The 27,300-nt window shown below is 36.0% G+C and overlaps 1 protein-coding gene across 3 annotated transcripts in view; it reads right to left on the reverse strand.

Annotated features, from left to right (window-relative positions):
• Nucleotides 1–27,300, reverse strand: part of RNF13 (ring finger protein 13) — a 159,353-nt gene that overhangs the window by 52,933 nt on the left and 79,120 nt on the right. For 2 of the 3 annotated variants that reach the window (XM_025376687.1, XM_025376688.1), the window contains 2 exons: nt 12,564–12,651; nt 5,919–6,009 (listed from right to left, as the gene is read on the reverse strand). In XM_025376687.1, coding sequence (XP_025232472.1) covers nt 5,919–6,009; nt 12,564–12,651 — 179 coding nt within the window. Of the gene's footprint in view, nt 1–5,918; nt 6,010–12,553; nt 12,652–27,300 lie in introns of all 3 variants that reach the window. The other variant, XM_025376689.1, reaches the window with a different exon arrangement.

Raw genomic sequence — 27,300 nt, forward strand, 5'->3', positions numbered from 1 at the left:
AAGACCAAAATTGACAAAGAACAGCAGTTTATAAAAATATTCCTTGTGAATAAAGAAATCCTAATCGGACCAACTCATTTTCTTCTTGTCAGATTGGGAGGTCATAAAAAGACTGATAATATGTATTTCTGGCAAGAGTAGGGGAAAACATTGGCTTTCCTAAAATGTTGGTGGAAACATAACTTGTTCCCCTTTTTAAAGGGCAATATGACAGTTGTTTACTGAAATTTAAAACTGTTTCTCCTTAATTAAAAAAATTCCACGTTTAGGTACTTTTGCTAAAGAAACATTTGCGCAACTGCACATAGTATATGGTCAGGGATATCACTGTAGCACTTTCTGTAATAGACAAAAACTGGAAGGTAAGCATTAACATTTATGAAGCATTTACTATGTCCCAGGTATTCTTCTAAGAATTTTATTAAAGTGTTTAATCCTTCCAGCAATGCTATATGCTGTAGGTTCTATTACTGTTCACATTTTAATGAGAATAGAGGCTACAGCCCAGAGATAATAAATTTTTTGTTGAAGGTCACACAGCTAAGAAGCGATCGAAGCCAGGATTTGAATCCATGCAGCTCTTACTCCAGAGGTCATGCTTACAGCCAGTGGCTTACTGGCTAAGTAAATTAGGATATGGCTAAACAATGGACTATTGTTAAATACAGAATACATCATCCTTTTTAAGTAGTTAGAAGAGTGGACAGTAGCTAAAAAGAATAAAGTACAATAAAACAGTAATTGATGAATACTTCATTAATATGATAAAAAAATTAGAATCTTACTTGAAGAGGAAAAGAGAAGCTTTCTCACTAAAGGGAGTAAAAAGGGAAAGATGCCTATCTCTACTACTATTTAACATGGTGTTAAAGTTATTACCAATGCAATTTGATAAGGAAAAGCAATTAGAAGCATAAGAATTGGAAAAGAAAAGATAAAACTATTCCTATTTATATGAAAAAACTGCCACCAACAGTAAGAGAATTTAGTCAAATTGCAGGTTATAATATCAACACCTAAAAATGAGCTTTCAGCTGTACAAATTAAAACCAGTTAGTAGAGGTAATGAAAGAGCAGAGTCCACTTATGATAGTAAACAATAAAATACCTTGGCATAAATTTAACAAGAAATGTTTATCTCACATAGATTTTGGACTAAAAAAACTAAACAAAACTGAATACATAAAAACAGAGTTGGCTAGGTGCAGTGGCTCACTCACGCCTGTAATCCCAGCACTTTGTGGGGCTGAGGTGGGCAGATTGCTTGAGTCCAGGAGTTCAAGACCAACCTGGGCAACACGGTGAAACCCCATCTCTACTAAAAATACAAAAAATTAGCTGGGCAAGGTGGTGCATGCCTGTAGTCCTAGCTACTCAGGAGGCTGCAGTGGGAAGATCACCTGAGCCTCGGAGATCAAGGCTGCAGTGAGCTGGAGCCACTGCACTCCAGCCTGCGCAACTGGAGTGAGACCCTTTCTTTAAAAAAAAAGAAAAAGCAGAATTGAACAAATGAAAGGACATACCACACTCTTGAATAAGGAGACTTACCCTAAAAATGTCAATCCTTCCTAAATTAATTTATGAATATAATGTAATCTCAATAAAAATCTCATCAGGTTTTTCTGAAGCTAGACCAGTTGATTATTAAATTCCTTTGGAAGGAAAAACTAGAACCCTCATACATTGCTGGTGTGAATATAAATTGGTGAAGGCATTTTGGAAAAAGTCTGGCAGTTCCTCAAAGTGTTAAACATAGAGTTACCACATAATGCAACAATTCCATTCTAGGTATATACCAAAGAGAAATAAAAACATACGCACATGTAAAAATTTGTACACAAATAGTGAAAAAAGCATTATCCGTAATAGCCAAGTTGTGGAAATAAGCTAAATGTCCATCAACTGATGAAAAGATAAACAAAACATGGTATATCCATACAATGGAATAATATCCAGCAATAAAACGAATAAAGTACCAATACATGCTACAATATGATAAACCTTGAAAACATTACACTAAATGAAAAAAAACCATCAAAGAATATTATGTGATTCCATTTATGTGAAATAACCAGAATAGACAAATCCATAGAGAGAGAAAGTAGATTAGTGATTGCCTGGGGCTGGAGTGGACGGAGAAGGGACTGGGAAACAGGAAGTGACTGCAAATGTGTAAGGGGTTTCTACTTGGGATATTGAAAAAGTTCTAAAATTAGAATGTGATGATGGTTGCAGAATTCTATAAATATACTGAGATCACTGAATTTTACACTTTAAATGAGTAAACCTTATGGTATGTGAGATATATTTCAATAAAATTGTTTTTAAAATTTCACTAGGAAGGACCAAAAAAACCCATTGGAATAACTGATGGCTATTTGGAAAAAGATATGATTGGATACATTCTTCAAGCCATATATAGGATAAATTACAAATGAACCAGAGATTTAATGTTAAAAATGAAGCCGTACAAGTATAAATGTGGCTGAATTCCTCTATAACACAGGAGTAGGGAAAACTTTATTAAGACTCAAGACCAACAGCCCAAGGGAAAAGACATTTGATTTTTGGTTACATTTAAAAAAACCCAACACCACAGTGAAATAAAAATTTCAAAATACAAAAAATATTGTAATATTAAAAATTAAAGGGCCAACATACCTAATAAAATAAAGAACTTATAAAAATAGGGAAGAAAATGACCAACAATCTAATATGAAAAACTGACCTAGAGATAAACAGCTCATAAAAAATAAAATACAAGTAGTGCGTAAGCATAAGAAGAAAATGCTCAAATGTGCTTGTAATAAGAGAAATACATATGAAAACGATAACAGAATACCATTTCTCACCTATTAGTAAAAATAAAAAAACCTGACAACAACTTTGTTGGTGAGGCTACAATAAAAGAGACACCCTCATAAACTGCTGGCATGACCCTTATGGATGGGAACTGACAATATCTAGCAAAAATACATATATATTTACCTCTGAACTAGCAATCCAACTTCTAGAAATCTATTCCAAAAGTATACTGGCAAAAACATGAAAACACTTAGGCATAAGGTTATGCATTACAGCAGTATTTCTAATTACAACATAACATAACCAATTCAAATGCTGATCAACAGGGGACTGGCTGATTAAACTAGAACATCCACAAAACAAGAGATCTATGCAGCTGTACAAAAGAATGAAGAATATCTGTATCTACTCAAGGATAAACTATTAAGTCAAAAGCAGGAAGGGGAATACTGTTTATGCAGTAGGGTAGAAGACAGGGGAGAGGAGATATATTTTCCTGTATATTTTTAAATTTAATGAACTAAAGAATAAATTAAATCTTTTTTAAATTGTTACTTATAAGGTAAGGAGAGGAACAAGATGGACAAGAAGCATGATACTTAGAATCTGAACTTCTTTGAATATACATTGTTTTACTGATTTTGACTTAAAGTTTATATATAATTTTTAAAATCACACTTGGGGGTAGGGAGAGCAATCTCTAAACTCTGAAAGCAAATGAATCAAATAAACCTGTGTTTTCAATTTATAACATCTGCACACAGACTATTTCACTTATCTTTTAAAAAAATAATTTGCCTTTAGCCCCCAGTTGCTGGGGAGGCTGAGGTAGGAGGATTGCTTGAGATCAGGAGGCAGAGGTTGCAGTGAGTTGAGATCATGCCACTGCACTCCAGCCTGGGCCACAGAGTAACAGCCTGTCTCAGTAATAATAATAATAATAATAATAATAATAATAAATTTGAACTTATCTATTATGATATACTCTAAGCAGAGAAAGAACTGTTTTTAAAAAAATGTTGGTACTAGCATTGATATTCTTCTTCTGAGTCTGTTGTGTATATACTCTACAATTAGAAAAGACAATATATTATTATGTTGGTGTCTTTCCGCATAGAAAAATAAAATACCCATTTAAGATCAATAAAGTAAAAATTCTAGGCTCTTGAATTTAAATTGAAAGCAACAGTATACACTCATGATTTACTGTATCTTTAAAAGCCATATATATTTCCTAGTTCTGCCCACTGAAAGAAAGAGAGGGGGCTTGAGGGTAAAGTAGGTAGTAGATAATAAATAGACAGATAAATAGATAGGTAGGTAGGTAGGTAGGTAGATAGATAGATAGACAGATAGATAGAATAGATCTTTATGTACAGCTCTACAATTCCTTATGAACAATTCTAAAACCTAAAAAGCTTTAAAAAATAATGTTTGCAATTCATTTCACAGTCAACTTAAAGTGAACTGACAGGAAAAAATAGCCATATATTCATTGCAGATACATTAATTTGCTTGATTATGGGGTGTTGCCTCAAATTCTATTTGGAATATTATTTAACTTTTTAAAATTTAAACATTTTTCAGTGCCACAATATATCTGTAGCCCAGAGGTGGGATAAGAGAGTTTGTAAACTTGTATTCGCCTGGAAAGGGTCAAAACATTAAGGAAATAAAGCAAGTTACAAATTATTATGTACTGTATGGTTCCATTTTATGAACATGTGATCACTAATTAATGTGAATAATCAAATATGGGGAAAAACAAAGGTTTTTTAAAAAACAGTAGTTGTTAGACAATAGTGTCATATAGAGACTTGCACTTTAAATGTTTTATATTTCAATTTTTCCATATTTTGCTAGCATCTATATATTACTTTTTAATTTTAAAAAGTATGGTTTTATAATTAAAAACAAAGAATACTCTTTAAAATACATATTAAAGTATATAGAAGTATTCTAAATGGGGGAGCAATATTGAGGTAAAAGCAAGTACTAATTCTCCTCTCTTTTAACCAAGCAAACATGGCTGACAAAACACAACTTTGCGCAATTGTTTGTTGATACAACTTCCAAAATTACATTCCTTAACGTACTGTTCTGAGCATATAATATGTGAACAGCATTTTAAATATCAACACTGTAGTGGGGAACTAACAATAACAGTAAACAGAAAACCCTGCCCTATTCTTTTTTATGCATTTTCAAACACAAATGTTCATGGATTTCTTTTCCCCCTAAATAATTAGAATTGGATTTCATTGTGCCAGTTTCCTCTTTTGGCAAATGTAGATAATAAGTGATAATAATAACAACCACTAGAGGGTTGTTGTGAGGATGAAATGGATAACAAACATAGAAGTCTTACTTTATGAGTCCCCAGCTTTGCTAAATGCTGAATAAATATTAGCTGCTTTTATTATTATTATTATTATTATTATTGGTGTTCCTCTTAGACAAAAGTCTGTTCTGGTCCACTACGTTTTGGGGATCTGTGTCATGGAAGAAGTTCTGAAGTGTTCATTGTACCATTTTCTCTATGTTTTCTATATTAGCTGAGACAGCTGTGCCTCAAGTTAATTTCAGTCCACATGTTATCTTTGTAATGAGATTATTTTGTGGGGGTGGGGGAGAAGAGTTTCATATAAAAGTTTTCATTCAAATCAAACTTCTAAAACTTGAAAATTGACTTTTTGTCTTTGTAAATGTTAGTCACTTAACACAATGTTTTGGATTCTGTGTTTATAATATATAAAATATCTTTTAGTAATATACAAACATTTCTTAATAGAAAATGTCATATAAACATAAATTGCATTGTTTTAAAATACTAGTAGTTTGATTAAACTGTAAAATGAAAAGTTATTTTATCATTTTAGCAAGAAGGGTGACTTACTCTCACTAGCATGAATACATTTTCAACATAATCATACAAAGAAAAAGTAGTAAAATACTTTAAAATACTACATCTTAAAAGCATAATTATTTAAAAAGGGATAATTTGGCACTACAGAGTTCATTCTGAAACATAATTTTGATTACAATATTATATAATTCTACCTTAATATAAAGAAGAATTTTAAGCAACATGATTTTTTATATCCATTACTTACCCTTTTTCATATGTGAATTCATCTTTCAGAGAATTAGCTGATGATTCACCAATAAAGACAGATGGAATGTCAATTTTCTTTAGTACCTCAACTGTATAAAAGAATAATAAAATTATTCTTAAAAGCCCATACTTAGTGTACAATCAACTTAACTTTCTTCATAATAGCAGCAAATGCAACTGGAAACAATTATAATCAACTTTAATTGTCTATTGCTTGATTTTCCAGATTGCAGATTTTATTCATCATCAAAATGGTTGAGAAACATAACATTTACAGTAACAAAGCTAACATTTTGCATATATACATTACCTGAATTCTCTCAATAGTCTATGAGATGCAGATATAATTTTTATTGTTAATATTTCCATTTGATTCTTCCTCTCTAGACATAATTTGTTAGAGAAGAAAGATGAGGAAGAAATTTTAGGTTTTCTTCCCACACATAACTTAATTCCTAAATGAAAAAGAGAAAAAGCTTCTTTTACATACCCATTTCCATGAGAGGTATAAGCCAGAGAATATAAGAAAAGACAACTTCACAACAATCTAAAAAGTAATGCCACACATCTCTGGCTTTCCAGACTGAAAGGCTGCCAGGTGTTGAGAAAGGGAATAGAGTAGGAAAGCTGGGTAAATTTCTACTTCCTCATAAGCCTGGCACTCATGGCAAAGCTTTGTGTTTGATTGGTATCTTAAGATATTTGACTCTTCTACCCATATTCAAAACCAAAATCAAATGCCACCCAAAAAGAATTTTGTAAAAATTACCCATTACTCAGGAATAGAAATAAAAACAATCCTCTTAATGTTGCTAATAGAAAAAGCAGCCTCATTATTAGCTGTGAGTTAGTTTAACACATTTGGCTTTAGAGAAGGCCCATTTGTTTCCTTTTTATAGTTTTCAAAATAACTTTGTTCTGCATTTTAAAAACAATGCATATTCATTTGCATTTAAAAGAGGGGGAGGCAAGTAAAGCAAAAGAAAACAAAACAAAACCATAATCCTTCCCATCCAAGGACAAATGTTTTATTTGAAGTAATAGGCAGTTCTGTAAGTTGTGACAAATACGTACAATTATAACCACAATCACAGTTAGGATACAGAATGTTCCATCACCCACCAAAATTCCCTCATACAGTCAACCCCCCCCAAACTTATAAATCACTGATCTATTTTGCTGTTATTGTTTCATCCTTATAAAGACAAGGTTTAAAATCTTGATATCCTTGGTAGAGTAAGTTTTTTTCACTTCTAGATTGTTTTATGCAAATATAAACATTCAACTCTCACACATTCTCTCTTTCACACACACACCCCTCCACACACACACACACACACACACACACACACACACACACACACCAGAAAAAAACAAAAACATGTAAGCCCCAAAGCCCAAAGAGGGCAGAAACAAAAAATATTAGTCAAGAAATATTTAATCACTACTTTTATATCAATGTGATCAATACAATTTTATTTTTTAACATCAATGTGATCATATAATTTTTAAAGTGTAAGCTTTTTTCTACACAATGATACAGATCAGACATCCTGTTATGTCAATAAATACAGATCTACCTCATCATTTATTTTTATTTTTATTTTTTTTAGAGACAGGGTCTCACTAGGTTGCTCAGGCTGCAGTGCAGTGGCTATTCACAGATGCCACCATTGCATACTACAGCCTGTAACTCCTGGGTTCAAGTGCCCCTCCTGTCTCAGCTTCCCAAGTAGCTGGAGCTATACGCATTATTTCATTTTTTTAATAGATGCAGAGGTGTTGTTATACGACTATACATATTTTTCATATTTGGGAGATATTTTCTATCTTGCTAAGATATTTTCTCTACCACATATGAGTTTAAAGCTTATTTTGATACTTAAAACTTGCAATTATATACCCTGTGTATGATATTTTATTCTTTCATGAAGATACTATGACAAACTCAAGGAAGAACTTTTGGCTTGTGACTACTGGCTAATAATATTGGAAGTAACCTAGCTTCTTTGAATTATGATATCTAAAGAGATGTATGTAGAAAGCTCCTTACTTTAATAAAATGATTAAGAAAAAGGGAGAAAATATTGTAAGCAAATATGAGGAACCATTTTGAAAATGGCAACATTATCTACTGAAAACAAAACTAAATATGTTTTACTTCACAAAATACTTTTAAAACACTCTACTTTATTTTGATCTGTAAAACAACTCTGTGAGGTATATACTGCCAAACAAAGATAAATTACAATTTGAATGACCCAGTCCCAACGTCTCCAGATTCGTATACCCAATTGCTCATTCAATATCTCCATTTGATTTCCTAATAGATGTTTCAAACAAAGTTTCTCAGTTGAACTCTGAATGTCTCTTTTCCCTCAATTGATCAACTCTATTTCTCACCTCTGTAAGCAGCATAGACATTCACTTAGTTTCTCAGGCTAAACATCTTGGAGGCATCCTTGACTCCTCCCTTTCCCTTACTCCCTATACCAAATCCTGTCAGCTTCAAAATATAGCCATATTCCTACCACTTCTCATTACTTTAACTACTAATACTCCAAACCACCATCCCTCTTGCCTGGCTGCTGCAGCAACTTTATAAATCTTCTCTGTTGGCACTTTTGCTCATCTTTCACCTTCAGTGTTCTCTCCAAAGAACAGCCAAAGTGCTCCTTTTATAAAATATGTCATATTACACAGCTGTTTAAAACCTATTCATTCATTCATTCATTCATTCGTTCATTCATTTGGAGATGGAGTCTCGCTCTGTTGCCCAGGCTGGAGTACAATGGCACGATCTCAGCTCACTGCACCCTCCGCCTCCCAGGTTCAAGTGATTCTTGTGGTTCAGCCTCTCAAGTAGCTGGGACTACAGGCATGCACGCCACCACGCCTGGCTAATTTTTTATATATTTAGTAGAGACGGCATTTCACCATGTTGCCCAGGTTGGTCTCGAACTCCGAAGATGAGGCAATCCTCCCACCTTGGCCTCCCAAAGTGCTAGGATTACGGGCCTGAGCCACTGCACCCAGCCTAAAACTTACTTAGAATAAATTCCAAAGTCCTTATCATGGCTGATAAGGCCCATCATATTTGACCCCTGGCTCCTTCTCTAACTTTATCCCCTGCCACTCCCTCCCTTGTTCACTAATCCAGCCATTGTGGCTTTATGCCACACCTTGGAAACACCAAGCATGCTTTATCTTCAAGTTATTGTACTTGTTGTTCCCTCTCCTTGGAATACCCTCCTTCAGAAATCTGCATGACTCAGCCACTAACTTTAGATCTGTGCTCAAATTGCAATGCCTCACAGAAGCTTTCTCTGACCACCCTATATAAAATAGCTGCCTTCCTTTCATCTCTGTCATTCTATATCCCCTTACACTGATATTTTTCTTCATAGCATTTATCACTACTTGACATTATAGCACATCTATTTGATTACGTGTTCATTTCTTCTCTCCCACTCTAGAATGCAATAAAATGATAATAATCACAATAATAATAGCTGAACAACCATTAAATTATTACTATGCATGAGGAAGTCTTCTAGATGCTTAACAGGCCTTAATTCATTCAATCCTTATAGCAACTAAATGACTTAGGTACTATCATTATCCCAATTTCACAGATCAGAAAAACTGAAGCATATAGATATTAGGTAACGTATCCAAGGTCATACAGCTACTAGGTGGTAGAGCTGGGATTCAAACCCTGACAGGCAGTACCCAGAAAGTACTCTCTTAACTACTGCACTCTACTACCTCAATGAAAGATACGAAGGCAGAGCCTCTGACTGCATCATTACTTGCTATAGTCTCAATGCCTAAAACAGTGCACACTAGGCTGTCAAAAAGCATTTGCTGAAGGAAGAAATCAAAGAAAAAAAGGAGAAAAAAATGACCCAGAGATATACAGTTAGATATTTGCACAGTTTGGACTCAAACCTGAGGCTTCTTATTCCTTATCTAGGTTCCTCTCACTCTGCCATTGCATGGGTTTTCTCATATACCTTCTCTCATAAGATTTTCACAAACTCGCCAGGTCAAATAATTATTAAAATTATGCACACTATTATAGATGAAAATAATGGGCTTATAAAGATTAAGTAACTTTCCTGAGGGTGCAGGTACCTGGCTCATATATCAACTAGTCTGTCTTAGAAAAAAACACATATTTCCCGTTTCTGAAGTTGGTGTCCTTCCTACCACTTTCTGCTGTCTCCTAAAGATAAAGAATGTTATTGGCCCACTGAATTAATCCATTATTTCTGGCTAAAATAAAAATTGGTATATTCCTCATGTGAAGCGTCAACAGGAAGGGGCTTTTAAAACTTCCTTTTGTTTCCAGGCATTAGTATCTCTACTTAGTATACGATACCAGTATTCCTAGGGAAGGCCTTGAAAAGAGGGACAGATACAAGCCTCTTCTGATAAATCCATGCTTTTCTTACCTCTACCAAGTAACAGTAAAGATGAAAATGGTAAACATCTTTACAACATTTGTCTCCATACATATAAAATGTTTAAACACACGGGCAAAGATGGAGCAAAATATCATAGAAAATAATCTAAGCAACAAAGTCAAGAACCAAAATTCTGAGCAGTCTTTGAATAACAACTCAGTTGAAACATTTCCATGGAAACAGCAGGCTTATATGGTTATGTGCTACTTTTAATATTGAACATATTTCTTTAGGAGCTGACATGATTATCACAAAAAGGTTTTACGGTATTATAAAGAAAAAATAAGTGATAAACGGAACTGACAATTTCAGCCTGAAAAATTTTTACTGAAAACATGTCAAAAGAGTAAATAGTTTACAAATAATAATCAATTTGTTCAATCCAAAACATATCCAGCCCTTGAGAAGGTCTTGAAGATTTGCTAAATCCTGGGCTTGGAACTTTGGCAAAACATACAAAGAGTAAGTAACTTGCTCAAAGTTATACAACTGATACAAGTAGGATTTGATTTCAAATTCAGGCCTATCTATTTTCAGACTATGCATGCTTTCCATTTTGCCAATAAATGTATACAGATCACAAAAGTTACTGACCCTGGGATGTATCAACTGGGATAATTTTTTTAAAGAGGGTAATAGTTAAAGGAGGAGAAGTAAAATGTGTCAAATTGGCAGTACTAACATTACCAGTTTATTTGATAAGTAAACTCACTTAAGTAAGTCCTATAATTCCCATGTAGTAGCTGTCAAACTATTCTTGAAATGCTAAAACTTCTCATGGGTACTTAATGGACTCTACAGTCATAAAGATTTAATCAGCTAGGAGGTTAAAATAATAATTTAAAATATAAATAAATTACCTAAGAAATGCATTAATAAATTTTACCTTTTATATATTATAATTTTGCCTCACTCTATCAGGGTTAAGGACAAAAATGCCCAGGCGCGGTGGCTCACAAATGTAATCCCAGCACTTTGGGAGGCTGAGGCAGGCAGATCACCTGAGGTCACGAGATCAAGACCAGCCTGACCAACATGGAGAAACCGTGTCTCTACTGAAAATACAAAATTTGCCAGGCATGGTGGCAGGTGCCTGTAATCCCACCTACTCAGGAGGCTGAGGCAGAAGAATCACTAGAACCGGGAAGGCGGAGGTTGCAGTGAGCCGAGATCGCACCACTGCTCTCCAGCCTGGGCGACAAGAGTGAAACTCCATCTTAAAAAAAAAAAAAAGAAAAAAGAAGGGCAAAAACAAAAACAACAGAAAACACTGTCATAGGCTAAAATAAGGCTTTTTGGTTAAGGAATATAAAATATTTCCTTTTCAGGATGTAGTTATTTAAACTCCTAAATACATTCCAGTGTTTTCTATCAGTCTATAGCTTTGTGTCTATACTTCGCTTTACCTTGAAAATATGAATCAATAGGACTTAATAGCAAAATATACTGTGGTTATGCACTCAAAACAAAATAAAATAAATTCTAATCCTAAGTGTTGACGGTAAATAATCTTAGTATAAATTAGAAAGGTTTTGATAAAACCCCATAGTGCCCTGAGTGATAGAAACTACATTAAGTGAGGCATACAGCTTAAAAGTCAGTGTCTTATTATAGCCAGTTATGTCACTAAAATTGGCTCGTTGTTCCCTACAAGCCAATAATTAGTAGAGAGTAAGGAAAAACATTCCCATCTGAAATGAAAAACTACGAACATGCCAGTGTATGACAAAGGGATACTAACCAACTGGTATAAGGAAGCACAAGTATGTGGCTTTGGAATTTCAGCAGATTATAGCAGCTACTTAGTGTATGTGCGGACCCTAAAATAATGCTGTGAATCTCTAAATAAATTACAAAACGCCCTCTATGGCATTCTTAACTCAGCATGTTTATCCCTATTAAAGCTGTTTCTCCCAGTTTTTGTTAAAATTTTGGTTTTTAACAAAACATCAATAAACAAAACACTTATGTTTTAAAAAAACTGTTCAGAAAAGAAAGTCATTTTCATCTCTACTATGAATAAAATCATCCAAAGAGAGTTAAGAATGGGGGATTATCTGATAGAGAAGAAATTCTGCTTTTTAAAAAGAATATGAGAGAAGGAAAATCCTGTTAATTTTTAGTTACAAATGATCTGTCAAACAGGAGAGAAGAAAAGTGATACCTGTACTTACTGTCGTTGGATCCCATGCTAATGAGGTCATCAGAATCAACATTGTGAACTATGGCTGCCTTGTATCCTGCTCTCTGTGCATTTAAAACCTGCAAATCAAAAAATAAAAAGTCATGTTATAAGGAAGACAGTGGTTTGTCACAGTGTCCCTCAACTCTATAAATCAACAAAGTCTATACTATATACCTAGGACTAGATTATGAACATATGTAGAAATAAATCTCAGGTATGCTCTTGAAACATAGATGTTTTACAATTGATTATAAAAACCTACTGAAGTAAATAAAGGATGAGGATACAAGCTAAAACACTAAAAGGACCCAAAGTAATATATCTGTTTTGCTCTAAAGAGGTAGAAACTTGCTATAATCAGGCTTAGGAGTCACCAGACCTTGAGCATTCAATTCCCACCTCTGCCATGAATTAGTGGGATGAACTTGTGCAAATTACTTCTTTTGTAACCCTCAGTTTCCTAACCTTTTAAATGAGAATGACAATATTCTTCTCATATGTAAAATAATATTTTTAAAATGCTTAATACCATGTCTAACACATAGAAATGAGTCAGATAGAACCAATTCATATCACTAGCTTGATCATCCAAAATATTCTGTAAAATTCCTTTAGAAAGCTTTTTAAAAAATTAAAAATACCTGCAGGCTGAAGCTGCTTACTCTGATTCTATCTAGCTATTTGATCTTTCCTAAAGCTAGCTTCCAAAATAGTAACCTTTGCACCATAAGAATATAGTCGGATGTGTGGCAGAATTTTCTTACATGAAAGATCTGAAAAGTGTCAAAACATGTTATTACATCTCACTTTAAAAATAATTTTTCTGTTATAAGTAAAAATAAACCCAGACAAAAACTACTTATTGCATGACCTTTAGACTACCAGCAAAAATGAAGGATCAGATAGACCATTATTTGCATATTGGTTGAACAAAATAAAAATTGGGAGGGCAAACATATATATACGTAGTTTTGAATACATGAAATACTTTTGAACATATGTAGTTCTGGATACTAATTTCAGTAAGAAACTCTTGAAATACATTACCTTATGAGCATTCCATAATGGTATGTCTCAGAGTGTTTGAGTGTTAAGTGTTTTTAAGAAACAGGCATATTAATTTTTTAGAAGAATTTCCAAGTCTAATATTAGTTCCGTTTTAGTTATCAGCATTATAATGATTCAACACTCTGCAATAATTGCATAAAAATAAAACCTGAGTCATGTTCCAAAGGGTCAGGGAAAGCCCCGAGTCAAGTTCCCAAATGTAAAAAGGATATGCAATTATTCAGACTCTGGATCTGAAAGCTAGGTAAGAGAAATGAGTTCTACATATTCAACCCCAGTCAGGTCAGTTGACTTGGCACAGCGAAAAATTCTCTTCTCCATTATTTCTGACTTCTCTAAAACTATCCCACCAATTCAAGTTAGATTTCTGAAAGAGACAACAGTGTGGATAAATCAGAATAATATTATCCTATTACTGAAAAAAACTAAATCTGTAGGAGATATGACTGCCCCAAGAAATTAATACTTTGTTCATCTCATAGCCTCCATAGCACCTATGAAATAGTCTGACACAGGGTAGGCACTTATAAAATATTACTTGAATCAATTAAATGTATTTTTAAAATGTGCTTAAATTAATAGCTCATATTATAACATTATAAACACAGGAGATAAAATCATGCAGAGAGTGATTTTTAAAAAAACTAATTAATATAAATTGTTTGCTGGCACAGGACTCACTACTCTAATGTAGGAATAATGACAAGAAATCAACCAGTCAACAAAACTGTGACAAGTATGTTTTAGTTGTGCAAAGAAAGGTCAATAATCAAAAAAGTAAGTTCAGCATTTTTGCATATGAGTACATATTTTATTTTTAGGTGGATTTTGTTATCCAACTATGAATGCTGAGAAAATGCCAGTCCCCCACACCCTCTTCCCCTTAGATATCACTACTTTCCAAAGGGAGGAAAAAAATAATCTCTTAAGAATGTAGTCTGTAAACCTTGATTATTTGTTACATATATTAACTTATTATTTCTGCATGATATTACCATGGCAGTACAGACTTCACTTGGCTTTTATTTAAACAAAAGTATACTCCATTGGGGTTACTATTAGTTTTATCTGATGCTTTCGTGACCATTTTAACTTTTCCCAAAAAGCTAACCAAGGAACTGAGGAGAAATGTTTCTTTCCACACCCAAAAAGTAACTGTTGCCAAAGACACAATTTAAGAAATAAAAAATTAGACCAATATCAAAAGCTGTTTCCTGCTAATACCAAACTTGTTTTAAATTTCTTTTTAAAGCCAACCAATGCACATAGTCATTGAAATTACATCATTTAACTTTTTTCCCTGAATAAAAATATGTATGAAGGCAAACATGTAACATGTTAGAACACAGAGAAAAGTGGTCTCAGAAACCACAACAATGAGTAAAAACTGTGGCTGAATTCAGCAAGTAGTTGCTGAGCTTAAAGATAACTGTATCCACACTAGACACAATGTGGAACTTGAGGGTCAATCAGAAAGTCATTATCCTTAAGGAAATTTCAATACTCATGGATAGCTAAACAGGTCGGTTGCTTTCTTGACCCTGTGTAGAAATGGCTTTGTCTTCTGAACGCCTATCAGTACTTCAAATTCCATCATCTCCATGAAGCTTGCCCTGTCCTGTACCCCTATGCCCCATGTACCTATATTAATTGCTCCCTGCTTACAGTATTTATATTAATCTATTTATATTTTTCTTCAAGATCTTATACAGTGTCTTATACTTACACATATACATGTCATATCCCAGGGGTCCCCAACCTTTTTGGCACCAGGCACTGCTTTTGTGGAAGACAACTTTTCCACTGAGGGAATGGTTTCAGAATGAAACTGTTCCACCTCAGATCATCAGGCATTAGTTAGATTCTCGTAAGAAGCGTGCAGCCTAGATCTCTTGCTTGCACAGTTCACGAGAGGGCTCATGCTCCTATGAGAATCTAATGCACCACTGATTTGACAGAAGGCAGAGCTCAGGCAGTAATGTTTGCTAGCCCACCACTCAACTCCTGCCGTGCGGCCTGGTTCCTAACAGGCATGGGACCACGGCTGGGGGATTGGGGACCCCTGTACTATCCCAATTCCCAAACTGGTCTTCGGGGGTCCTTAAATCTGCGATTGTCTACATATAAACTTTTCTGGAGAGAAGAGATAAAGTAATAATCTTGCAAGAGGCTTTCTCACTCTCAAATTATTAAGAATCATCAATATACATGAATGGATTTATAACAGTCTACCATGTTTAACTAAATCTAGCCATTAGGCTTTTAAAACTGTACCAAACAACTTAGGAGAAATATGTCTTTCACACATCCAAAATGCACTTAGTTCTATAAATACAGTACAAAATTATATAATATCAAAAGCTGTTCTCTGTTAATATGATGATACAACTCCTAAAATAGAAACCTTAGGAAACCACTAAAATGGGAAGAAATTCTGTAGGCCTAAGTGTGATCTCCAAAAAACAGAAGCATGTTTCAAAAATATAGCAAGTATGAAGGCTTTCCCAATGTTTCTGTTGTTTTTATTGATTTTTAAAATAAATAAATGAAATTAAATCAAAGAACACATTAACATATGGACTAACAGGCTTATGAATACAAACAAGGAAAATACATCCATGTTTATGAACTATAAAACTCATGTGTCAGTCAAATTAAATTACATTTTCAACTAAGCAGCAGCTGGTATTTTTAAGAACACATGAGGCAGAAATAAATTTTAAATCATTTAGTAAGCATTTGCAAAGTTTCCCATTCATAAAATGCAACCTCAAACACATGGTGTCAGATGGAAGCAAAGAACTTAAAGATTCATGAAACAAAGCATGCACAGAGAACAAATGCAAATCCAAAACAGCCATCAAAACTGAAAACTACATCATAAAGCCTTCTAAATTGTATTGGCAATCTGCCTTTTTAAGGAGACTAATCAGAGCTATTAGCTCAAATTATGGTAAATGCACTAAGTATTTTACATCCAATAAACAAATTACATGCAACTAAATTATATAGACCAGGTGGCACCGAACCAAGAGGTTTAAAGAAATAATGGAACTGCTGGCTTGTTATTATAAATAGCCAGTCTGTCAGAAGATAGCGGATTGCTAATAGAAGAGTCTTCAACAAGACAGGTTCTAAAAGGAAACCTGGGAACAACACAATAATCCATCTTATTTCTAGCCTGAACAAATTTGTAATATTGACACTAATAAAACATGCCTTATAAGAAAATAGAAATGATTATGCTGTTTAGCTGATCATGAATAGAGACCTTTTAAAAAGAAACCTCTGTGTGCTAGTGCTTTACACATATTATCCCTAATATTCAATACAACTCCACAATGTAGATATTCTTTTATATTGCTTACAAATGAGGAAAGATGGTAAGTGTAACTACCCTAAGGTCACACTTAGGCAGAGCTGAGATTTAAACACTGCTTTGTCTGGTTAGATAGAGAAGCATGGGTTTGCCCAATGAATCAGGATGAGGCCCAGGATCATTAACCTTATGTAACATTTTACAAATGTCTAGAAAGAGGAATTGAACTGAGAAAGCATCAAGATGCAGATAACATTAATCTTAAAATCTTGTGGGCAAAATAAAACCTATACATAAAACAACACAAGCCAAGAAGAAATGTGTTAAAATATTGTGGGAAGAGTTGATAGAAACTTAGAGGGAAAAAGGCTATGGGATGAAATACCTATGGCAGATTTTATGAGGCTTGAATTACACCTCAACAAAAACAGGAAATTCTAGTTAACACTGGGAAAAGATGGGGAAATTTTTTCATATGGGAAGAAGTGAGCTACAACAGAGCAAATGGTATGTTAAAAGACACATTTAAAACAAAACAAAACAAAAAACATAGTGATCTGACTTAAAGAAGAGAGTTACTGAAAGGCACAACAGCAGATTAGTTAAAAGTACACACTCTGGGAACTAAACTACCTGGGCTCAAATCCTGCTTCTATTAGACATGCAAGTTATTAAATGTCTATATTACTAGTATTGCAATATACATAATTACTTATTATTGTTTAATTTGAGGATTAAATAATTTAATATATTAAAAACACTTAAAATAGTGCTTAAACATTACCTGGCACATACTAAGTAAGAGTTATGTTTATTGCCACTGCTACTAGTGTTTATTGCTGGAGAGTCAGAAGTGAGAAGAGAGAGAGAAAAAAGGACAGATTGTGCAGTACCCTGAAGGCTCTTCAGAAAAGTAGACTTGTTGTCTCCTCAGTCAGGAGTTCAGAGTAGGCACTTGAATAAAGGGTTGACATGGCTAAAACACTGCTTTGGAACAATCTGGTAATGATTACATTGACTTGGAAAGGAGAGACTGAAGATTTAGAAGCTGTTAAGACAAGGCAGGATAACACTAATGACATGAAAGAATACTATCTCTTATTCTTCAAACCAATTTTTGAACTTAGGGAACTTGGAGAATGCCTTTGACCAAAATAGGAAAGCTGAGAAACTGTTCTGATAGGAAAGCAGCAGAGACTGGCTTTAAGCATACTAGATTTGAGAGGTAGCAAGTTTCCATAGGTAGGTAGAACACAACAGGTTAGGACTCAAGACAAAAATGTTCAGGCCGGGCGCGGGGCTCACGCCTGTAATTCCAGGACTTCGGAGGCCAAGGCGGGCAGATCACGAGGTCAGGAGTTCAAGACCAATCTGGCCAAGAAATTCAAGACTAGTCTGGCCAACATGGTGAAATCCCATCTCTACTAAAAATACAAAAATTAGCTGGGCACGGTGGTGCACACCTGTAGTCCTAGCTACTCAGGAGGTTGAGGCAGGAGAATCGCTTGAACCCAGGAGTCAGAGATAGCAGTGAGCCGAGATTGTGCCACTGCACTCCATCCTGGGCGACAGAGCAAGGCTCCATCTCAAAATAAAACAAAAAAATTGTCAGATTTTCAGCAAGTTAATCTATTTATTCATTCAATAAATATTTGGGGCCAGGTACAGTGGCTCACGCCTTTAATCCCAGCACCGTGCGAGGCTGAGTCGGGCAGATCACAAGGTCAAGAGATAAAGACCACCCTGGCCAACATGGTGAAACCCCATCTCTACTAAAAATACAAAAATTAGCCAGGCACGGTGGCGCACACCTATAGTCCTAGTTACTACGGAGGTTGAGGCAGGAGAATCACTTGAACCCAGGAGGCGGAGGTTGCAGTGAGCTGCGCCACTGCACCCCAGCATGGGCAACAGAGCAAAACTCCGACACACACACACAAAAATTCAGATTTTCAGCAAGTTGATCTATTCATTCAATAAATATTTGGGGCCAGGCGCAGTGGCTCACACCTGTAATCCCAGCACTTTGGGAGGCTGAGTTCGGGGGATCATGAGGTCAAGAGATAAAGACCATCCTGGTCAACATGGTGAAACCCCATGTCTACTAAAAATACAAAAATTGGCTGGGCATGGTGGCACACGCCTGTAGTCCCAGCTACTCGAGAGGCTGAGGCAGGAGAATTGCTTGAACCTGGGAGGCGGAGGTTGCACTGAGCTGAGATCGCGCCACTGCACTTCAGCCTGGGTGACAGAGCATGACTCCATCTCAAAAAAATACAAATCTGGCTGCCTCATTGTTTAAAACAAACTTCTAATAACATGATCTATTCACATTGTTACATTTCCTATAATCTTCAATCCTCTTTAACATCTATATGTGAACTAAGTTAAGTGTACTTTATTGTTTCTCTGGGAAGAGATGTTCAAATAAGCGGACATGTGTATATGTCCAGGCTACACACCTGCAAGAATGGTAAAAATGTAAGAGAGATGACTTTCCTTGGTGAATAATAACTTTGAAAAGAATCCAGTTATTATATTAGACAGGAGTCTGGATATTCATGTAAAATGACACACACTTAGAACAAGAACATTATTTACTTGAAATACAAATCTGCATTTCAGGTTCTTAAACTTTTATCTGAATTATAGTACTGTTTTGCATGAAGAGTAATTTGTAATATTTGAAGAACAGAGAAAAGGCAAGCTCAAAAGAAGGTCTACTTCAGACAGATAGAGGATATTCCAGCAATAGCATACATGCATTTCCTGCAAATGCCCAGTGTTTCTGAGAACATCTGTCTTCAGATAACAGGCAAAAGATATCTGATGATAAACAGTAACTTTTACATAAATAGTCTCTTCTAGTTTTAATAACATACATTTTAGTTCCCTATTTCAACATTTTTATAAGTATAAAAAGATCATTTAATTGGGAAGTTAAAAGAGGATATACTAAAATACGTCAAACAGAGTAATGCATGCAAAATAAAAAATATATGTGAGTTAGAGGAAAATTTCAGTGACAAGTCACAATTTTATTTACTAAAACAAGTAAACTAATAAGAATAGAAGTAGAAAAAAGTAATAAATACTGGGAAAATTCATCTACCATGGTTTAGGAATAAACATAAAAATACATCTCTGTCAAGGTGTATTTTAAGTTCTTAATCACTAGGAAGAGAAAGACTAAATTTTCTTCAACTCCGATTTTACTCATGATGTCTTCAGTAGCTTTAAAGCATCTTTCTTTTCTTTTTGCTCCCAATCTACTTTCACGTTCAAGTATGAACTTGGCTTCATATTTTAAATTGATATTTTAAAATATCTTCTGTGAACAGTGTTATTTACAAAACTCTTAAAATTAACATTCCATTTGCTGGAAAAGACTGAATGCTTTCTCCTTAGTAACAGCAGCAAAATGAAGATATTCACTCATACTGCTTCTATTCAACATTGTACTGAAGCTCTTAGTCAATGCAATAAGGTGGCGGGGGTGGGGCAGAGGGAGGGGACAGAAGAGAGAGTGTGTAAAAATGCATATGGATGAAGAAATGAAAAACTGAAAATCTTTATCTGCAAGTTCACATAATCATCTACTTAAATGAATCTGCAAAAAGACTTCTAGAAGACAGGGCATGGTGGCTCATGCCTGTAATCCCAGCATTTTGGGAGGCTAAGACAGTAAGATTGTTTGATTCTAGGAACTGAAGACCAGTCTGGCAATGTAAAGAGACCCCATCTCTACAAAAAATTTAAAAATAAGCTGGGTGTGATAATATACACCTGTAGTCCCAGCTACTCAGACGGCTGAGGTGGGAGGATCACCTGAGCCGTGGAGATAAAGGCTGTGCTACTATACTCCAGCCTGGATGACACAGCAAGACCCCATCTCAAAAAAAAAAAAAAAAAAAAAGGGCAATAAATGCTTAAGGGAACAGATATCCCATTCTCCATGACGTGCTTATTTCACATTGCATACATGTATCAAAACATCTCATGTACCCCAAAAATATATATATACCTACCATGTACCCACAAAATTAAAAATAAAAAATTTTTAACCAAGACAAAAAATGAAGGTGAAATTAAGACATTACCAGATAAACAAAAACAGAGAATCTGCCACTGGCTCTCTAAGTTATATTAAAGGGAACCTTTTAGGCTGAAATGAATGGAAAGTGGATAATCACTTGAATTTACACAAAATAAAAAATATTTGTAAATGTAACTACATAGGTGCTATGAAAACAGTATAAAAATATTTTGGTTATTAACTCTTTTCTCCTATCTGTTTAAAAAGACAATTGCACAAAATAGATGTAATTTGTAAGACAACAGTATTACGACAGTGAGGTCGAGGAGAAAGGAAATGAAGGTATATTGGAGTAAAGTTTTTGTATACTATTTGAACTGAATTAGTATTAAACCTAACTACTTTGTCTCAAGTTAAGATATAAATTGTAATACCCAGGGCAACCACTATAAAAATAACTAAAAAATGTCTAGTAGGAGAAACGAGGAAGTCTTAAAGTTATGCTAGAAAATAACTATTTAACACACAAAAATGCAGGAAATGAAAAGAGAAGGAAAATATATACAAAACATGTATGTGATAGTTGTTACTAAGTGTCAACTTAACTGAAGGATGCAAAGTATTTTTCCTGGGTGTGTCTGTGAGGGTGTTGCCAAAGGAGATTAACATTTGAGTCAGTGGCCTAAGAGGGGCACATCCACCCTCAATCTGGGTTGAGTACCATCTAATCAGCTGCCAGTGTAGCTAGGATAAAAGCAGGCAGAAGAAGCTGAAAGACTAGACTAGCTAAGTCTTCTGGCCTCCATCTTTCTCCCATGCTGGATGCTTCCTGCCCTTGAACATCAGACTCCAAGTTCTTCAGCTTTTGGACTCTTGGACCTACACCAGTGGTTTGCCAGGGGATCTCGGGCTTTTGGCCACAGACTGAAGGCTGCACTGTTGGCTTCTCTACTTTCGAAGTTTTGGGACTTGGACTGGTTTCCTCGCTACTCAGCTTGCAGGTGGCCTGTTGTAGAACTTTACCTTGTGATCATGTGAGTCAACACTCCTTAATAAACTCCCTTTCATATATACATCTATCCTGTTAGTCCTGTCTCTCAGGAGAATGTTGACTAATACAGATTTTGGTACCAGGAGTGGGGCAGAATGATACAGTTTGGCTGTGTCCCCACCCAAATCTCACCTTGAATTGTACTAATCCCCACATGTCAAGGGCATGGCCAGGTGGAGATAACTGAATCATGAGGATGCTTTCTCTTACACTGTTCTCATGGTAGTGAGTAAGTCTCACAAGATTTGATGGTTTTATAAATGGGAGTTCCCCTGCACACGCTCTCTCTTGCCTGCTGCCATGTAAGATGTGACTTTGCTCCTCATTCATCTTCAGCCATGATTGTGAGGCCTCCCCAGCCACGTGGAACTGTGAGTCAATTAAACCTCTTTCCTTTATAAATTATCCAGTCTTGGGTATGTCTTTATTAGCAGCATGAGAACAGACTAATACAATGTAACAAAGAGGCAGATGTAAATGCTACCTCATAAGTAATTATATTAAATATAAATAGATGATTTATACTGTTGCTCAAGTCTTGTGTTTCCTTACTGATTTTCTGACTAGTTGTTCTGTTCATTATTGAAAATGGGGCATTGCAGTCTCCAACTATCATTGTTGAATTGTATGTTTTTCTTTAATTATCTTAGCTTTTGCTTCATGTATTTTGGAGTTCTGTAATTAGGTCTGTGTAAGTTTGTAGCTCTGATATCTTCCTGATGGAAGACATTGTAGCATTCTTTGTCTTAGCAACAATTTTGTCTTAAAGTACAGTTGTATGCTGTTTGCATGGTATGTATTTTTCTTTCTTTTTGCTTTCAACCCATTTGTGTCTTTGAATAATATAAAGTGAGTCTCTTGTAAACAACATATAGATAGGTAATGTTTTTAAAATCCATTCTACTGGTCTCTGGTTTCTGATTGGGATGTTTAATCTATTTATATTTAATATAATTACTTATGAGGTAGCATTTACATCTGCCACTTTGTTACATTGTATTAGTCTGTTCTCATGCTGCTAATAAAGACATACCCAAGACTGGATAATTTATAAAGGAAAGAGGTTTAATTGACTCACAGTTCCACGTGGCTGGGGAGGCCTCACAATCATGGCTGAAGATGAATGAGGAACAAAGTCACATCTTACATGGCAGCAGGCAAGAGAGAGTGTGTGCAGGGGAACTCCCATTTATAAAACCATCAAATCTTGTGAGACTTACTCACTACCATGAGAACAGTGTAAGAGAAAGCATCCTCATGATTCAGTTATCTCCACCTGGCCATGCCCTTGACATGTGGGGATTAGTACAATTCAAGGTGAGATTTGGGTGGGGACACAGCCAAACTGTATCATTCTGCCCCACTCCTGGTACCAAAATCTGTATTAGTCAACATTCTCCTGAGAGACAGGACTAACAGGATAGATGTATATATGAAAGGGAGTTTATTAAGGAGTGTTGACTCAAACAGATTCTGTTCCACCGAACAACAGAATAAAGATTCTTCACAAGTGTATACTTTCCAGGACAGACCACATTAGGCCATAAAATAACCCTGGATAACTTTAAAAGTACTGAAATCACACAAAGTATATTCTCCAATCATAGTGGAATGAAATTAAAGATCCATATCAAAAGGAAATTTGGGAAATCCACAAATATTTCAAAATTAAATAACACACTCCTAATCAATGGGTCAAAAAATAAATCACAAAGGAAATATTTACAGTACTTTGAGATAAATGAAAGCAAAAACAAAATATAGCAAAACTTATTGGGATACTACTAACACTATATATTTGAAAAAAACATATCCTTTCATGATAAAAGTACTCAACAAACAGAAATAGAAGGGTACTCAACCTGATAAAGAGCATCTACGAGAAATCACAGCTAACATCATACTTCAGGTTAAAAGACTTAAAGCCTTCTCTCTAGGATCAGAAAGACAAGAATTCCACTCTTGGCACTTCTATTTAGTATTGTACAGGCAGTTCTAGCCAGGAAAATTAGGCAAGAAATTGAAATAAAATGCTTCCAGATTGGAAAGGAAGAAGTAAAACTATCTGTATGTGCAAATGATATCTCAATCAATCAATCAATCAATCAAATGAAAGAATCCACAAAAAAAACTACTAAAACTAATAAACCAGTTTAACAATGTGACAGGATACAAGATCAATATACATAAATCCATTGTTTTTCTATACACTAGCAATGAAGAATTCAAAATAAAATTAAGAGAAAAAAATCCTATATATAGGAGGATTTTTTCTGTCTTTCAACAAAAGAAGTGCAAGGTTTCCCTGCTAAAATTACAAAACATTGTAAAAAATTAAAGATCTCCATAATAAAAGGGAATGACATTTTATGTTTATAGATTAGAAGACCTAACACTGTCAAGATGGCAATACTCCCTACATTGACCTGCAATTTCAACCAAACCCCTATTGAAATCCCAATTTTATTTTGTTCCAGAAATGAAAAGCTTATACTAAAATTCATATGGAAATTCAAGAACTCAGAATAGTAATTAAAAAAAGAAAAAGAGAAAAAATAACGAAGTTGGAAGACTTGTACTTCCCAATTTGAAGTTGTACTGCACAAAGCTATAGTAATCAAGATAGTGTGGTACAGCATAAGAATAAACATACAAGTCAACTTATTAGAAATAAAATTAAGAAAACAATATTTCATATTTAGAATTCCTGCCAAAATATCTAACTTGAATCCAATCATGAGGAAACAATCAGACCAATCCAAAGTAAGGGGCATTTCTACAAAACAATTCTGGATTCTTCCAAAATATCAATGTCACAAAAGACAGAGAATGGAGAAACTTTTGTATCTAGCCATGAAAGAATAACTGATATGGATTTCTCTTCCCTAGACAAAATTTATGAAACAACTGCATTCAAAACTAAACAGCACAGGACTGTGCTCCAAGAAAATGAAAACAAGGTGATCTCCACAACTGCCTTGGCTTTCTGCCTGAACCATACATAACACAGCAGAGCAAGACAGAACACAGCCAACTCACTGAGTTGTGAACACAAAGATCTGATTTCAAACAAGCTGAAGTGGCTCAAATTTGAATTAGCAGGTTAGAGTACCACAGAGATGGGAGGTATGCAGAGAAATTACTTCAAAAATGGGGGGTGGAGCAAGACGGCAGAATAAAAGCCTACATCATTAATTCCCCTCTGCAGGAACACCAACTTTTAACAACTATGTGAACACAGAAAAGCACCCTCAGAAGAAACAAAAATCAGGTGGGCAATCACAGTATCTGGTTTCAACTTCAAATCGCTGAAAGGGACATTGAAGAGGACAGGAGAGACAGACTTGAATCGCTGACACCACCCTTCCCCATTCCCCGCCCCCTTCCCCGCAGCAACCAGGCAATGCAGAGTCTGCCCACTAGGGGTAGTGAGAGCACAGTGACTAGAGGACTTTACATGGAACTCAGTGCTGCCCTGTCACAGCAGAGAGTAAAGCCATGCTGAGCTTAGCCAGCACTGGTGCTGGGGGAGCATTTGGGCCATCCTTAGCCCGAGGGGAATTGTCTATCCCAGTACCAGTAGTGAGAATTTGAGTTTCTCTGCAAGCCTCACCACACAGGCCAAAGTGCTCCAGGATCATAGATAAACTTAAAACATAGTCTGGGACACAAGGAGTGCAATTCCTAGGCAATTCCTAGTGCTGGGAAGGGCTCAGAGTCAGCTGACTAGGGTGGCATGGGACCTAGGGAAACACCACCTGGGACAGTTAAGGGAGGACTTGCATCACCTCTCTCCCAACCCCAGGCAGTGCAGCTCACAGTAACAAAAGTGACACCTTCCTTCTACTCAAGGAGAAGAAAGCAAAGGGTACAGAGAACTGTGTCTTGCATCTTGAATACCAGTTCAGCCACAGTAGACTAGGGCACTGAACAGAGTCACGAGGCCCCCATTCCAGACCCTAGCTCAGGGACAGCACTTCTACATACATCCTGAGCCAAAAGAAAACTTGCTGCTTTGAAGGGAAGGACCCAGTTCTGGCAGGATTCACCACCCGCTAATTAAAGAGAATAACCAGTAGTGATACCCAGATGGTCCTTGGGCCCTAAGATATGCTAAGTTTAGGGATGACCCGGCACATTCCCACCTGTGGTGGCTATGGTAAAAGACTCCTTCTGTTTGAGAAAAGCAGAGGGAGAGGTAAAGGAGACTTTGTCTTGCACCTTAGGTACCAGCTCAGCCACAGTAGGGTAGAGCAACAAGCAGGCTCTTGGGGTCCCTGACTCGAGGCCTAGGTTCTTGGATGCATTTCTGGACCTGCCTTGGGCCAGAGGGGAGCCCACTTCCCTGAAGGGTGAGTCTCAGGCCTGGCAGTATACACCACAAGCTGACCAAAAACCCCCGGGCTTTAAGTAAACACCGACAGTGGCCTGGCAGAATCCCCTGTGGGCTGGTGGTGGTGGTGGCAGTCATACAGAGATGTCCTCTGCCTATGGAGAGGGGAGGGAAGAGCAGGAAGGACCTTGCCTTGTTGTTTGACTGCCAGCTTAGCTGCAATACAGTAGCACATCACGTAAATGTCTAAGGTTTTTGACTCTAATCCCGCTGGTTCCCAGACAGTATCTCTGGACCCATCAGGGGCCTGGGGAAACTTACTGTCCTGAATGGAAGGACACAAACCTGACTGGCTTCACCACCTGCTGATTGTAGAGCCCTAAAAGCCTTGAATGAACATAGGTGGTAGTCAGGTAGTGATTACAGTGGGCCTTGGGCAAGACACAGTGATGTGCTGGCTTCAGGTCTGACCCAACACAGTCTCAGTGGTGGTGGCCACAGGGATGCTTATATATCGCCATACCCTCAGATCCAGGCAGGCAGCTCAGCACAGAAAGAGAGAGAGACTCCATCTGTTTAGGAGACAGTAAATGAAAAGAAAAAGAGTCTCTGCCTAATAATCCAGAGAATTCTTCCAGATCTTATCCAAGACCACAAAGGCAGTACCTCTACAACTCTACAAAAACCACAGCATTGTTGGGCTTGAAGCCTAAGTCCCTTTGAATACCTGGACAACATCCTTAAGACAGATGTGCATGAATAAGCCAAGGTTGTGAAGATTACAATAAATACCTAACTCTTAAATGCTGAGACACTGAAGAACATTTACAAGCATCAAGATCATCCTAGAAAACATGACCTCACAAAATGAATGAAATATGGCACCAGGGACTCATCCTAGAGAAACAGAGATACGTGA

This window comes from Theropithecus gelada, chromosome 2 (assembly GCF_003255815.1).
Source record: "Theropithecus gelada isolate Dixy chromosome 2, Tgel_1.0, whole genome shotgun sequence".
Lineage (NCBI taxonomy): Eukaryota > Metazoa > Chordata > Mammalia > Primates > Cercopithecidae > Theropithecus > Theropithecus gelada.